The sequence below is a fragment of the Ochotona curzoniae genome, unplaced genomic scaffold (genome assembly GCF_017591425.1).
Source record: "Ochotona curzoniae isolate NIBS_2020 unplaced genomic scaffold, NIBS_Ocur_1.0 contig_2723, whole genome shotgun sequence".
Lineage (NCBI taxonomy): Eukaryota > Metazoa > Chordata > Mammalia > Lagomorpha > Ochotonidae > Ochotona > Ochotona curzoniae.
Genome location: NW_024465573.1, coordinates 27,385,543 through 27,401,725, shown reverse-complemented (window position 1 = coordinate 27,401,725; position 16,183 = coordinate 27,385,543). Strand labels below are relative to the sequence as shown.

The window sequence follows — 16,183 nt, the reverse complement described above, 5'->3', positions numbered from 1 at the left end:
GCAAGGACTTCTCTGGCAGAACTGTTTTCTAATTCCTGGTGCCCAGGGGTCTTGAGATTATACAGCTGTGCATGTAGGCAAGCCGAATAATTGATTATAGAGCAGTACTCCTCTGCTTGCTGCCCATTTAACCAAATGTGTGTGCTCCTTCCTGGAAACACTCCTCAAGTCCCACCCGCCCAGCAGTACTCCTTTCTCCCTGACGGCCCCTGGCACACTTCCTCATTCAGTGGGCATGTGCCCCTGACCAGAATTTCTTTGTCTCTCGCCAGCTTAGCATCCACCACCAGCTATCGCACTTTCAGCCTTTTCATCTCTAGCAACTGCTTCTACCACCTTCCAGACACCCGTTCCCATAACCACTCAGAGAAATCTCAGCTTCACGGAATTCACTCCTTCAAAACAAGAGCTTTTGAAACGTTCACTCACCACAATTCTTCCACTTCGCGGGACTTTGAATTCCTGGATTTTCGCTCTTTCTCAGCCCACCAGTGCCTCTGGTTTTTCATCATTTAACTGAAGCTGTGGGACCCCCTCTTCTCAGGGCTGTCTCCGGTGGCTTCCTCCTTATAGGCACCCCTCAATCATGGCTGAAGTTCCTTCTGCCCTTTTTGTGCTTGTCCTGAGCAGCTGCAAGCAATAATCAACAGTTAAAGACTAGGCTGAGGGATTTCAATTAAAGCCATGATCTTCAGCTGCTTGGGAAGAGTCACTCTCCAGGCACACCTGCTGTGCTTTCCTTGGGACTTCTCCAATTTTCTAAAACTGTATTTCACATCTTTTCTAGTCTTCAAGTCTCCCACCCTGTCTTCCCCCAAATCCTGGCTAATGAGGCAACTTCAAATTCAGTGACAACATTCAAGTAGAGGCGAGAAAGGGACTCTCTCTCTCTCCCTCACTTCAGCCTAGAAGCATTCTAAATTTGCACCTGGCTTCTGCTTCCTCTATTGAAGGGAAGTGAGGTGTTCTCTCCTAAATGGTAGCATTTTTTCTCTGGGCTCTGCGTGGGCTCACCTCTCAAGGAGCTGGTTCTGATTAATATTAACTCCACCTGCATCTCCAGGCCCTCCAAGCTATCCTTCCATTTAGGTTTGTTTTTGAGAAGGAGTGGGAGAGTATATTTCACACGAAATAACATTCTAGAATACTTTGTGTTCTTTTCTAGTCAGTGTCGATGCATTGGGCAGCCACCATAGATAAAATTTTCCTGATTCTTAACCTTATATCAATGTGATCTTGTCACATGCACCCTTTGATATCTGACTTCTTTGGTTCTATTCAGTATATATATATTTTTAGATTGATCTACGCTGTCATAATGTCAGTATAGCAAGAGTCTCTTTTTAATGAATCATTTGAGAGTCAGAGAAAGGAACCTCATCTTTCAGTTCATTTCCAAATGCCATACAATGGTGTGGCTGGGCAGGGCTGAGGTTGGCTCCCAGTGGGCAGTAGGGACCTAGACACTTGAGCCATCAGCCTTGGAGGGAGCTAGAATAGGGAGCAGTTCAAATCCAGGCACTCTACTGTGGTCTGCAGGTGCTTTTACTGTTAGACCAGATGCTCACTGCCACGACAGTTTTCACTGATGAGTACATTGTGTGGAGGCATCACCACCTGTTTATGCATTTTTCTGCTGGTAGAGACTTGAGCTGTTCCCAAGTTTGGACCAACACAGTATGTCTGTTCTGGACATTCTTGTAGAATAATTTCTTGGTAAAGATTACTTTCATTTTCATTTGGAAATTGCAGCCCTGGGATTGCTAAATGTTGAAATGGCACAGAACTAACCAACATTTTGCAACTTTTTACATTATCATGAAGGCAATGTAAGAGCTTTCTGGTTTTTTCCACCTCTTCCACGAATGTAGGACCATTGGTCACTTTGATTTTAGTAAAGCTAGTCGGTGTGTGAGGGGTTTAGGATAGTGCTTGGCATAAGATTAGCCTCCAAAGATGTTAGCTATCAGTAGCAGAGGGAGTGCTGGAATACCTTAAATAAAGGACACCTGACTCCCCTTCTTTCCTCACTCACCCTGAACTTGCTGAGTCTCCATCCTTGCAAATGCTACAACATCACACACACCAGCCCCCAACCGTGCACGTCGGTGCTGCGTTTCAATCGCTACTCACAGAGCTTGATTTTGTAAAGGGGACACACTACACACCTCATTATCACCTCCTACTACTATGCAGAGCAATTGCACAATAATTTACACCAGTTCAGCCGCTTCTGCAAGTACCTGCAGTACAGCATGCTATTCCTAACTTGGGGATCTGTTTCCAGACCCTGGAAGTTATGTTCTCTTTGTCCCTTTGGGCCTCAAACTTTACCATTTCCGCCAAGGACAGCACCTCCAACCTGGCACCTGGGCACTTCGGATGTCCTCACCTGCACAAGGCTGCTCTGGGGTAAGCCAAAGAGAAAAACGGGGCAAAGCGGTGCGCTAAAGAACTTGTTCCAGGTGGCAGCGCCAGGGGCACGGTCCCAGCTGTTCCCAAGCGCACCGCAGAGGGACGCACTCCCTTCCGCAGCGCCTGCACCCCAAGTCCTCCTCCCGTTCCTATATTTTCCCCGCCCCCTGCCCACGCTTAATTAATGATCTTCTCCAGGTCCTTCCACACTGAACTCCTTTCTCGGCTGCGCGGGCTGGGCAGGAAAAGCGGTGGAGGGAGCGCCAGACTCAGCACTGCTCGTCCTGCTGCGATTCCAGGTGGCGTGGTGGCCCCGCGCAGCACGGGAGGGTCCAAGATGCCTGAGAACGGCTCCTCCGCCAACTGTTGCGAGCCCGGGGGGCGGCCCATGCGCCCCAGCTGGTCGGGAGCTGGCGGCACGGTACACTCCGGGATCCCCAGACCTCCCTGGGTGGCACCTGCGCTATCCTCCGTGCTCATCATCACCACCACGGTGGACATCGTGGGCAACCTTTTGGTCATCCTGTCGGTACTCAGGAACCGCAAGCTCCGGAACGCAGGTGAGCCAAACTCCAGGGTCAGCCCTGCCTTGTGTCCTGGTCTTGTCCTTAAACCCTTGACCTGTCACAATTTTCTAGGCAGTTTTGAGAGTTCCTTCCCCTTCATTCCAACCTTGTCCTTAAGTTGTGCTCTGCTCTGGCGAAACTTAAGCTGAGTTCAGCCTGCTCAGATGGAGTGGGGAGGGGAGAGGGGTCTGGCGCCAGCTGCAGGCAGCTGCCCAGGACACACTTGGTATGTTATTGCCAGCTTGAATTGGGCCGTGTTTCTGGTGCGCGCTTTTTTTTTTGCCAGGTTGCCGACGCTGTGGGATCCCACACATATGCAAGCTGTTGCTCTCCATAGCACATCCTGCTGTTCTCTTCCAGATGGTACCCACATCTGGCCACAGAAATGTCAAGGTCCCAGACACCTCTGTCTCATCCCCTCCCTTCCCTGTGCCTTCACACCAGTAGGGGCTTAGAAAACACTGACTGGAAGACTACGAGCACCGAAGAGGGTTTTCCAGTGGGTACTGTGTCGGAGCTTACATCCAGGGCGTGCGGAGCTTGGCTTACATGTGCTCATACAGAAATCTTACACTGTCCGCACCGGGCGGATTTACTCCGAGGATAAGGTCTCTCGTGAAGGCAGGCCATTGTGACCCTAACTGCAAAATTCAAACACTGATTTGACGAAATCCTGAAAACACCCACAGCGCATCGCATCCACTTTTTCATTTTTGTTTCACCACAGACAGGTCTGCAAGGACACAGAGGAGGGGAGAAAGGATCTGAACCCTGGTGTAGACAGGTCACCTGAGCATGCTGGCCATTCCACACTGTTTTGAAGCTCAGTGACCAGTGATTAGTTGTACAATGTCACTGTTAGTGCCTTGGGAGGAACTCAAATATTAGGATGAATTACACTGGAGAGATAGCAGCAAACCAATTGTAATGCTTAAAAGTGCTTTTTCTTCTAGGTAGCTGGACCATTCAAAAAGGTTACTTTTAGTAAATAGTTGTGAAAATATATATGTGTATGTGTGGCTCTGTGATTTCAGGATTTTTATCTAAAAAAAAATCAACAAAAATGTGAGCTTCTAGACTTCATATAGAAGATTCACTTTAAGAAGTAAGCTTTGTGACTCCAGCATTTCTGTAACAGTAGCTGATATCTGAAATACTTTTTGAAGAAACTGTATCCTTTGAACCAGAGCTCACATGTTAGGAAAGAATAGGTTTGGGCTGGAGAGTGATGTGATATTTTTGACGATGTTGTCCTTTGCAGCAGCCACAAATATTCATTTCCTCTCCAAGGAGGAAAGATTCACTGGTCCTCTTCCCTGTGGGCAGGATGGGTCCCTGTTTCTGACATCGGCCCCCTCTCTCCCCAATTCCCTGTGTGTGTACCTATGGGGTTTTGGCTTCCTGTTCAGAAATCTGTGTGGCATCTCGGGAGAAGCGCAGGCTGCTTCCTTCTGCCTGCGGGAGACAAGCAACTGCTCCTTCACCCTGCTGAGGCTGGCCTCTTACTGCTGGAAACCGTTTTGATCTGAGAGTGTGGCCAGGGTGGGGCGTGAGCACCTTGAATTGCTGCACAGCCTCAATTCTGTCCTGCTCCTCTCGACTCATCTGCACTGTTGAGCACATTAAAAAATGTTAACTCTATATCTGCACGACGTTTATTCCTGCCACGTTGGTGGCTTTAGCATTCATGTAGCAGAACTAATTTTTATCTGACCTTCGGTTTTATTGATGACAGTCACCATGGCAGTGACAATCTAAATGAGTTCACATCGGAACATTTCGGGTGTGTAAAAGCCTGCAACACTGTTAACGGCACTCCTTCCACCCTGGATCAGGCCTTCTCTTTTGCAGGAGTTTAGATTTACCCTAGGAAATGTTGATCCAGTGTTTTCTTGTGGCTCTTCAGTTCAGCATTAAGAAATGAGGGCAGTGATACTGAAAAATACAAGTATTTCTGGTAACCAAAGTCCATAGTTACATTGGGGTTACTGTATGTTTCCTAAGAAACACCATATCCTTCACCTGTCTGTCACACATCCAGGTCTCTGTTATTCACAACAGGAACACCTGGTGACTGTTTTTTTTTTTTTCAGGGGCACCACAGTAAGACAGACGGGGGACAGTAGAGGGAAGACAGGAGGCAGGCAGAGGGCACTGAGCTGACTCAGTACGTAAGGCCAGGTTTGTTTCATGCTTGTCTGCATTCCCAGAGCCTGCTCTAGGGCAAGGCTCGGCCAGTGAGCTTCTTAGGGCCATGCCACACTTGGAACTCTCCTGAGAGCATATTAGGACTTTTCCATAGGTCCACCACTGCTACCCACACCCTCGGTCTCAGCTTCACCCGTATTTATCCCTTGTTACTTTGATCTCTTCCTCCTCCTCTCTGGAACTTTCTTTCATCAGGTTTCTCTCTCTTCTGTATTTTCAACCCGTCTCCCCTCTCAGCCTGTACATGCAAACAGCTCTGAAGTCTTCTATTTTAAAAGCAAAAACAAAAGTATCTTTTCCCAGCATGTGTGTTTCCCCAGCTCCATCCTTACCAATTTCCTTCCTTCTTGGGCAGGTGACATCTAAATGTCACAGGTGATATCAAAACATTCATTGACTGCACCTCTGCCCTGGCATTTCCTGTTCTCAACCCCCTGGGCTTGCCCCCTCATGCGGTGTCCTGAGCTTGACAACCTTTTGGGGACTGTTCTTTCCCTCAGCTCATCATCTGTTGCTAGACTGAATCTCCTTCCTCCCTTCATCACCCAGGTCCCCAAGTCCTGGAAGGATATCGAGCTCCTCCTCTTTCCTCAAATCCTAATGATTTTGTGCCATAGTGTTTTTTCACTTTCCCTTCTTATACAGCCCCTGTCCCCACCCTCAGCACCCCATATTGCTGGGATGGCTTTCCCTGGCCCCTGCCCGAGTCACCATCTCCTGCACCAGACTAACAGGTTGCTGTTCCTTAGGCCAAGCCAGCAGCCCCTTTTCTCTGCTTCCTCCATGCCAGCTCCTCCTTCATATCCTGTTGGTGTCTGCCTGTCACAGCACCAGGAAGAGTACAGGTGCTCATGGCCAATGCAGCATCCACTTCCTGGCATTGTTGTTCCCGATCTCTCTCCCCACTGACCTGGGAACTTGCTTAGAGCAGAGACTTCTGTTCTATCTTGGCCCACAGAGAAGGCACATGGTAGGAACTGAGTGCACTTCTGGGGGAAAAAAAATTGAAGTGGACACAACACCAAGAATAAAGTGGGATACAAAGGATCAATGTGTCTTCATCAGTTGGGGCACATTTAGTCAGCACTGCTCTCATCACCTCTTACATATCAGCATGGTTTGTCTTCAGGGAACTGAATTGTTTTGAGTATGGAAAGCCCAAAGGATATCCCACTTTTGTTCTCCAAAGCAGATTCCCGACACTGTCTGCACAAAGCTGTAATTGCTGGCTGACTGGCCCAGTGTGGTCATAGCTGTAACGTGGGCTCCAGCTGCACCATAGATCTCTGAAGTTGCTTCCCAGCCGCTCAGAAAGTCAGCCTGCTTGGTGCTCTAGACTCAGAGTGCTACCTTTATGCTCCCTGTTACATGGGAGCCTCCTAACATCACTTGCACCATCTACCTAGTGGGGAGCGTCCAGCCCACAGAATCATTTGGTCTGGCCCTGCCAAGGCAACTGTAGGCAACATTCAAAATTGAGTAAGTCTATAGTAGACTAATTTGTAAACCGATAATTTGCTGTCACATGATTGATGTTATAAATACCCAAATGACCCCTGGCAGAAAAAAAAAAAAAGGTGCCACCCCAGACTGACAGTCATTACTGTAACATTCCAGTGGTATCTATTAACAGAGAGGAAAACAGAACAGTCACAGAGACCCCTGGCCCCACAGGTATATCCAACTGACTTTCCTCAGTAACAAGAGGATTCCTCAGTAATGATGGATCTTAGAGTTGCAACTTGGACAGGTGTTAGGAAGTGGTCACATTGGCATTTACAGGGTGTTGTCATGATTTGTAAAGGAGGATTTGAAATATTCTATATTGGGGTTGGCCAGGGAAACTTGGAAAATCTGCTTGCTGGCCACTGTCCAGGGTCTGCTCTGTCCACACCAGTGAAGCTACACTCCAGCACTCAGCAGTGCTCAGCATCTGTAACATTCTGGAGGCAGCGCTGACACCTGCCTGTGAGGTTCCCATGGGAATCTTCTACCTGTGCTGGTGTTTCACATCTCCAATTGGATTAGAGAAGAGCCTGAAGAGGCCCCTTTCCTTGCCATTTCTGTTCTCACTTACAGAAATGAATGCTGCATGAATAAGCAACATGGTCCTGGATAAAAGCTTTTGGGATGACTGGAGGGGAATGCAGTTTTTCTATTTTTATTCATTTGAGAGGCTGAGAAAAGAAAGAGACAGCTCCATCCATTGATTCCCGGACTCTCACATGGAAGGCAGGAATTAAATTGCTTAGATCCTCACTGCTACTTCCTGGGATGCACATTGTCAGGAAACTGGATTTAGGAGCCAGAGGCAGGCATGGAATCCAGGTGCTTTGATGTGAGGTTGCAGACATGTTAACCATTGAGTTACATACCTACTCTATGAAGGAAATATTTAATTACCCACAGTCCCTATATTCCGAGAGTTCCAGGATATGGTGCAGTGCAATTCATCCAGGCTGCATTCAACTACAATCTACTCATTCAGATGTCATTTGGTGTCTGGTATCTTTAACTTGCTCAGTGTGCTGGTTTTGGGGTGCTTGTTACCATCCAAACCTTGAACTCCCATTCTAATGTTTCCCAAGCTGTCCAACTTCATGTTTTGGCTGTGAATACCTGATTGTCTCTTTACCAAACACAAGTGAACACTTTTAAATCCCATAATTATATCTTTAGCTGCATTATCAGGAAAGCTGTTAATCCTCTTTAATTTCTCCCATGGAGTGCTCAACAGCCCTGTGGTATAAAACTTTCATGTTCAGCTGCCTGTATTTCCAAAAACTTGGATTCTGTATTTCAATGTGGTTATCTACCACAAATCAGAACATACTGAAGGCTCCCATAGGGAGTTCTAACTATTTATATAATTATTGCAAGGGCGTAAAAGGCAGTTGGAAAGTGAAGTCCCAGTTCTCTGAGTGTAGAATCCAGAGGTGATGTCCTACCTGCTTCATTGTCTTCCTCCTCTGCTACAGCTGTGTGCCACTCAGCAACCTTTGATACAGCAATGGGCTGTATCACTAGTTTGGAGCACAATTGCTAATGTCCACACAGCAACAAAATTGCCCAATAATAAATTTCTGGCAACTAATCCCTCTCATGAAATAACGTGTGAACACCCTTACATCCTATCTCAAAGGAGTCCTATTTCAACAACGCACATTCAGTGCAACTAAGAACTGTTAAAAAATAGTAAGCATTAGCTAACGTTGCGAAGTGCTGATTGTATACCATATATAATCTTTCTCTCTCAAAAAGCAAGAGAAGGGAGGAAAAATCCACAATCTCCTAACAAATGACTATTCCTTTCCTAAAACCATTCCATCTTTTACCTCTTTGTGAACAAAGCTTATGGACAGAGCAAAGCTACAAAGCAAAATGTACCCTCCAACCCTCTATAGAGCATCCCCTCAAAAATGTCAATATTGATCTCTTAACTGCCAAGTTTAGCAGCTATTTACCTGTTCTTTCTCACTTTTGTGGATGCTCAATGATTTCCCTACTCCCTTGCTGTTAACCCCCTTGAAATATCCTTTTCCTGTCTTTCCCTTCTCACTCACTCATTCTTTTTTTTTTTTTTTTGATAGCTCTGAGCAGTTCATATTATCTGGGTATCTTTTTTTAAATTATTAAAATGGAAATCATGCTACCCTCCTAAAAGGATTCTTATAAGAATTAAATGAACTTATGTATCTGCATATTACCCATTTCAGCAAACTACATCATTTGTTGTTTGATTGTTATTATTAAGTACAATTAAAATAATAAAACTCTATCCATAAGTTTCTGTCTGATCTTTTAATGGTTATACAAGAATGTTTTATAATAGTTTCTCAAATTTTCTTGGGATATTTCTTATGCTCTTAAAAGTATTTCTTGCATTGATTGAAATATCCATCATCACTTTTGTGTGTTGCTTGTCATATAGTTGGTAGCTTTTTCCTTTATAATTAAAACTAAGACTTTAGTTCAGCCCTTGAATGACTTATTCACATTCTAGGGGTTTTATAAACAATATGAGCTAAAAGAAAAAAATCTCCACTTTCAAGGAACTAGAGAATCCAATTAAGAGCTTATGTTAAATATGGTATTTTAGTATTTATAGGGAAATTAAATTCTTAATAATTTATCCAGTCATTCAAGATTGCCTATCCCTAGAGCCTAACTTAGAGCCTCTCACTTTCACTTGGAGATTATTATCCTCATTGCTTATAGCATTTCTCATAGAAAATCCTATTTGGAGGTAAACCATGATCCTGGAGTGGAAGCAGATCTGTTTCAAGGGCTTGGGCGAGTTTGGCCCCAAGGTGAACTGTCCTGCCCAACCCACCTCATCCCTGCCACTGTGTGCAGCCCCACTACAACCTAGGAATCCCCCACGGATCCCACGACCTTGTTCTCGCTACATTGAGAGCTCTCACCCCTCCCACACACTGAACTGCTCCTCTTTCTGTGTTTGTTTCCCCAACAGCACTACTGATGTCTGTGGCCAGGACCATGCCCACCCCTGTGCCTTATTCGAGTGTAGCAGGCATTCAATGCATGTATTAGACTTAACTAGATGAAAGGATGGAAAAAGTCCTCAAGGCACAAGAGATTTAACCCTGTCAGAGATGATAGACCATTGTTGATTTCCCTTTAATAATTCTCACAGCATCTTGTTTTTAGTCATTTAATTGTCTCCCTGATGAGACCATGAGTTTGGTAAGGGGAAGGGAGCATGTCTGTTTTGCTCACCCTGATTCCCTCAGCCCTAGGAACACAGAGTTAGTACCTAGACATGCAGAAATTTGCCGGGTTAATGACTCAATGGATACATGCTTTTACATATTCCTTTAGCTCAGTGATTGGAGAAAAACATAAACCCAACCGAACTCTGAGGTCTCAGAAAAGAATGGCAAGGGATAAAGTAACACTCTCTTCCAGAATTCCCCTATCTGATTAATCTGATGATGAACAGATAGCTAAGCACTGACTGGTTTTTCCTGATGACCAGATGCTTATTGAGACATAGATTTCCCAGAAAAGAGGAAGGAGGAAAGCAGATTCGAGGTATGTGTGTGTGTGTGTGCATATGTGTGTGAGGGTGGGGGAGAGAAACAGAAAGAGAGAGGGAGAGAAGGAGCAAAGGAGAGAAAAGGGAAGGGAAGGGAAGGGAAGGGAAGGGAAGGGAAGGGAAGGGAAGGGAAGGGAAGGGAAGGGAAGGGAAGGGAAGGGAAGGGAGAGAAAGAGAGAGTGCACTGTTTTTCTATGAAAACTGGAAGGGCATTCCCAACCAGTTAATGAAGCCTCCTGCCACTAATACAACCTGACTGGAAAGTACTTGTGATATAAATATTTATTAGAAGCTCCTGAACAGGGTGACAAGCAGTGTTGTGTGCATACTGATTGATTTCTTCCCTGTCTGGGGAAGTAGTGAATGGAGAACTGGATTCCCCTTTGACTGTCATCCAAATAGGACCTAGCTTCTTACAGGTGGGAGACAGTACAAGAATTTTCTTCACATAATTTGGAATGTGCTAGGCAAGCCAGGAGACAACAGAATGTCTCAGGGGACCAATCTACAGCAGGAACTGATTAATTTTGGCCTTTTAGGAACACCCAGCGTATTAGGGGTGAGTAATTGAATAACTTTGCACGTGGAGCTGAACGTGTTCTCGCTGTTCTCAAGCTGTCTGCCAGCCTCTGGGGCATTGTTAGTGCATGAGCCACATGAAGGTGGCAGAGCCTGACTTGGCTTTCCCAGGAAAACAGCTGGCTGGACTGGCACTGGTAACCAGCAGCTCTTGACTTTTTTCACTGCTGCTTGTATGTGCCAGGAATTTGCTGTTCTACCCAGGAGCCCAGAGGTCTTGCAAGGACCACTCTTGCTGTGTTGGAAAGAAGTAATTTTTTATGGAAATAGCCATGTGGGATGTGTGTGGGAAAGAGAAGGACTCCAAAAGAAAGGGGAAACTGAGGAAGTGCAGCATTTAGTGAATGGAACAAATAGTATTAGGGATAGAGTTAGTGTCAACTTTAAGATGCAAATGCTTGAGAAGCAGAGGCTGTGGCTCTTGAAATGAAGTCTGTTTGCTGTAGGGACAGTGGTACAGGACATGCCTGAAGCATGTTAACTAATAACTGTGTGGTTTCCTGAACCTTGCTCTGTCTGACTGAATCTGATAATGCTAGAGAAGGCTCCATGCAGAGGAGAAAAGCAATTCAGAAAGTCTGTGTATATACATGCCAAGCTCCCTAAAGGCTGTGAAGCAGTGAGTGTTGACAGCCCCTCCCCTGTCAAAGGACTGAGCCCCCTGTGCCACCTGCCAGGTATCTGTCCATGCAGTCACATGTTTGGGCATGGAAGCCCCAGATGGGACATGCCAGGGAATACAGGACTCACATGATTTCCACTCTCAAAACCTTTCCTCTGCAAAAATGAATGATGCATTTCACATTTAGGAAAATGGCTTAAGGACACTTAGAAGCCTTTTAGCAGTGGAAAAGGGAGACTGTGAGAGAAACGTGCATGGGGATGAGGTAGGGCTTGAGGATGGGATAATTGTGAATAGTGGGTTAAGTCCACAACCCCACTTTAAGGCTGTCTTTCATGATCCTGGGCAAGCCCAAGCCTATGTACTTATCATGAAACACAGCATCTATGAGTGCCTGCTCTGTCCCTAAGCATTAATCTGATTATTTATCTCTCACATTTATACTACAAGATAAGCATAACTATTCACATTTTATAATTGAGAATAATGAGGCTCTGAGAGCCAAAGTAACTTGCCTTCGTCACTAGTGAGTAGCAAAGCTGCAATTTGAGTTCTCTACTCTACTCTAAACACCATTTAGCTCCCATTCCCAATGCTAAATGAAGCTCCTTGACAGCCAGGATGCTCTAGTCTAGGAATCCCAGGACACATGCTAACTCCTGCTCCCTGTGTCTTGCTGCAGGTAATTTGTTCCTGGTGAGTCTGGCATTGGCTGATCTGGTGGTGGCCTTGTACCCCTACCCGCTAATCCTTGTGGCCATCTTTCACAATGGCTGGGATCTGGGAGAAGCTCACTGCAAGGCAAGCGCCTTTGTGATGGGCCTGAGTGTCATTGGCTCTGTCTTCAACATCACTGCCATTGCCATTAACCGCTACTGCTACATCTGCCACAGCGTGGCCTACCAGCGGCTCTGTGGACACTGGCACGCCTTCCTCTACATTGGCCTTGTCTGGCTGTTCACTCTGGTGGCCTTGGTGCCCAACTTCTTTGTGGGGTCCCTGGAATATGACCCACGCATCTACTCCTGCACCTTCATCCAAACAACCAGCGCCTGGTACACAGCAGCAGTAGTGGTCATCCACTTCCTCCTCCCCGTCACTGTAGTGGCCTTCTGTTACCTGCGCATCTGGGTGTTGGTGCTCCAGGCCCGCAGGAAGGCTAAGTCACAGAGCAAGCTGCGCCTGAAGCCCAGCGATGTGCGGAGCTTCCTAACCATGTTTGCAGTGTTTGTGATCTTCGCCCTCTGCTGGGCCCCTCTTAACTGCATTGGCCTCGCTGTGGCCATCAACCCACAAGAAATGGCTCCGCATGTCCCAGAGGGGCTTTTTGTCACCAGCTATTTCCTAGCTTATTTCAACAGCTGCCTTAATGCCATCATCTACGGTCTCCTGAACCAGAACTTTCGCAAGGAGTACAAGAGGATCCTCTCGGCCCTCTGGAATCCAAAGCGTTGCTTTCCAGATGTTTCTAAGGGCAGCCACACTGAGGCCCCACTGAGTCAGGCTTCCCCTGGGGCTCAACCACAGCCTGTACAGGCAGATGCTCACTAATCTGGATCTAAGGCACACCACCTCAGTGACAAACTCGTGAAATCTGCTACAACCATGCTGGCCTAGGCTCATGGCTGGGGGGACTCAATGCTGTGGGCGAGGAGGTCATCAGTACCCTTGGTTAGGTTGGCCCAGGCCGCCCACAGGACCTGAAGATACCCTCTCAGGGCTGTACTGCGAGTTTGCACATACAAGACCAGACACAGAACAGAATGAGGAAAAGCCTGGGGCAGAAGTGACTAGTTCCTTGCCATAGGCTGCTCCTCATCCTCCCTGCTTCTCCCTTCCCCCTGAAGAATGGCTGGAATGCATGCCTCTGCTGAGCAAAAATAGCAGAGCGAGGTCTGCAGAGCTGGAAGGTGGGTGCCTCTGTAGGAGCCTGGACATTGAGTTGGTATACAGGAATGCATACCCACCCCGTTGACCCATCCTACACACACACACACTCCTACATCGCTCACCACAGATACTATATATTATATACTAAATACTATATTCATATACACACACATATATATAATGTATGCACTTGTGCTATATGTATATGTACCTCACCAGGCATACCATACTCTATGTATACCATACCATTAGTTGCACATACATATACCTGCACATTATGCCACACACTACAGACACATACATATGGTGCACATACATGTACCATTCCACAAACATCATACCACACACTTATGCCAAACCATATCCTATAAACACCATACACACACAACATACATCCACCACAATAAAGATACAACAGACTACATGCACCTTACATCATACCCTGCACACACACACCACGAACACTGCATGCCCCCGCCATACCACACCCTATATACACATACACATGTTCACATACACCACACTACATATCCACCACGCCACATGACACATATCACACCATATAGTATACTCAGTGCACGTATTCCACAGGCACACATATACCACCCACATCTCATATACATGCCCCTAGCCCGTAACCACACTACACTACACAACACATACAGACACCTGGAACTCAGTCTGCCCTACTACTTCTCCAGGTTCCACCAGATTCAAATTCTCTGACCTGGAAGAAGTCCATGACTTCCTTATTCCTCAGTTCACCATTTTTAAATGGGGGTCCTGCTAGAGTCTCCCTCTCAAGGCTGTTAAAAGGATCTGCTGGGCTGGCACATCTGCGGAGCTGAGGGCAGCATTGGCACATGGCTCACTCTGTGGGCATTATCTTCAGTTGTTGAAAATCCCTCAAGTTAAAGATACTCTTGAGAAAGCAAAAATATCAAACCCCAAGATAAGGAGAATGACAAAAAATGGGCCTGGAGCTGTGGGAGTGGAGACAGGGCAGCTCTTCCCCAGTTCCTGTTGTGGGGTCATATTTAGGAGTTCATGTTGTGCAGACTCTAAGTCTTCCTCGAGCTCTCTTCTTGCCAGGGTTAAGTATCCTGTGAGGACCAAGGCCAGGATGGGAAATAGGAACAGCACTGTCTCCCTTGGATAGGTAACTGCTCACACATGGGCAGTCACTCGCATTTGTTGAGTGTTTTCTTCATATAAAGCACTATGGTAAGACCTACACATGTATTTTCACATGTTATCCTCCACAAACTCTCATAAATAAACACGATGATCCATTTTAGTAGTAAGAAACTGAAACCCAAAGAAACCAAATCGCTTGAATTCACAGAACTATTGAACTCCAAACTAGATGCAGAGCCTAAGACTGGCAGCAGCACCCAACTTCTGCATCCCTCCAGCTCCTCAGGGATGTGGCAGGAACAGAAGACAGTGGGTTAACAGCCCCATGAATGAGGTACCTGGGGGCAGAAGACTCTGCATGCTGACCTTTCGGCAGTAGGCTGGACATGCTCCCTTCCTAGTACTATGAGGTGTTGGTGCTCGGGACTCTGTTAGTCATCTGCTCATCTGGGAGCGAGGTAAAGATGCACATTCTCTGGGCTTCAACACCAAGGCTTGATGGGTTGAATCGGGAGATGGGGTCAGGACTCTGATCATCACAGGGGCAGTCCTTAAGCAAATGTTAGAAATATTGGTGTCATGGCCCTGGTTATTGCAATGTTAGGGTCCAGCTGCCAAGAGTGGAGGATCCCATGAAGGTAGGCTCCCTAGTTCATACATCATTTCTAGGCAGGAGAACAGGTTATGAAGACTGCTTGAGTTGCAGCAACATTTCTGGGCTTTGGGCACAGTCTGAGAGTGACCTGATGATGCATGAATGCCTGTTTTTGTTGTTTCTTCCTTTTGATAACCACAGTTTTGCCTCTGTCTCCAGATGTAGAAGTCAAAGTTTCATCACTTCTTGGCAACAAAGTAAACCCCACATCTTCCCCGTTTCCCCCTTTTAGAGCTGAGTTAAGGTATGGCATACACTTGATGGGTACAGACTAAAGCAAGAAAACACTCTTATTTTGCCTGAGCCCTTGTGGGTCACCTGCGTTGCTGGGAGTCAGCAATGATAGTCCACTAACTGGGATATTTTCTTATATTCATAGGTTTTTGGTGATGAACCAGGAGCTGAGAGAAGGAAAGGGAGTGAAGAAAAGCCAGGAATTGGTGATGAAATGGCCTCATGTTGCAGGCCCTTATTCTAAATAAAGATGGTTTTGTTAGACTTGTGTGGGAACTGTATCTTTAATCCACCAGTTTGACTCCAGACTCCTGGTCAAAAGAGCCACCAGGTTACCTTTCTCTGGATCATGCTATTTGAGTTCTCTAGGAAACCCTCAGCCAGCAAGAAGCTCAAGTTCACGTCCAGATTTCCAACTAGGTTGACACACAACCTTGGGTGATCCAATGTCTAGGCTCACCAGGGTCAGGGTCACCCAATCAAGCATGAATCAATCAATCTCTCTCCATCCTGCCATTTATCCCCAACTTTGTGCTGTCCCAATCCTTTGAGCATCCTGTTTCTTCTCAGTCTGTTTCTCCTACTTCTGAAATTGCATAGATTTCTTCTAGGATTGCCTTTTGTTCCATCTGCATGGCCTAAATAGAGTGATGCATTTCAGATCTTACTAAAAGAACACTTGTGAATCCCAAGGTCACCATTCATGAATACAGTGGCTAAGATCATCCGTTTATCTTGAGGTTGTTTTTCAGGTGCTTTCTATTTGCAGACTGGCTAAGACTCAGGCTCTGTGGATGACTCCCAGGTACTCACCTCAT

At 46.3% G+C, this 16,183-nt stretch overlaps 1 protein-coding gene across 1 annotated transcript; it reads left to right on the top strand.

Moving 5' to 3' along the window:
- Positions 1-2,752: 2,752 nt before the first annotated feature.
- On the top strand, positions 2,753-13,000 carry MTNR1B (melatonin receptor 1B). The gene is made up of 2 exons (XM_040976753.1): positions 2,753-2,975; positions 12,132-13,000. Exons 1-2 carry the CDS (start codon positions 2,753-2,755, stop codon positions 12,998-13,000), a joined length of 1,092 nt encoding a protein of 363 aa, XP_040832687.1.
- Positions 13,001-16,183: the final 3,183 nt, after the last annotated feature.

Coding starts and splice junctions, on each gene's coding strand:
- MTNR1B (XM_040976753.1), top strand. CDS start 2,753: ATGCCTGAGAACGGCTCCTCCGCCAACTGTTGCGAGCCCGGGGGGCGG. Junction 2,976..12,131: donor CCGCAAGCTCCGGAACGCAG/GTGAGCCAAACT, acceptor GTCTTGCTGCAG/GTAATTTGTTCCTGGTGAGT.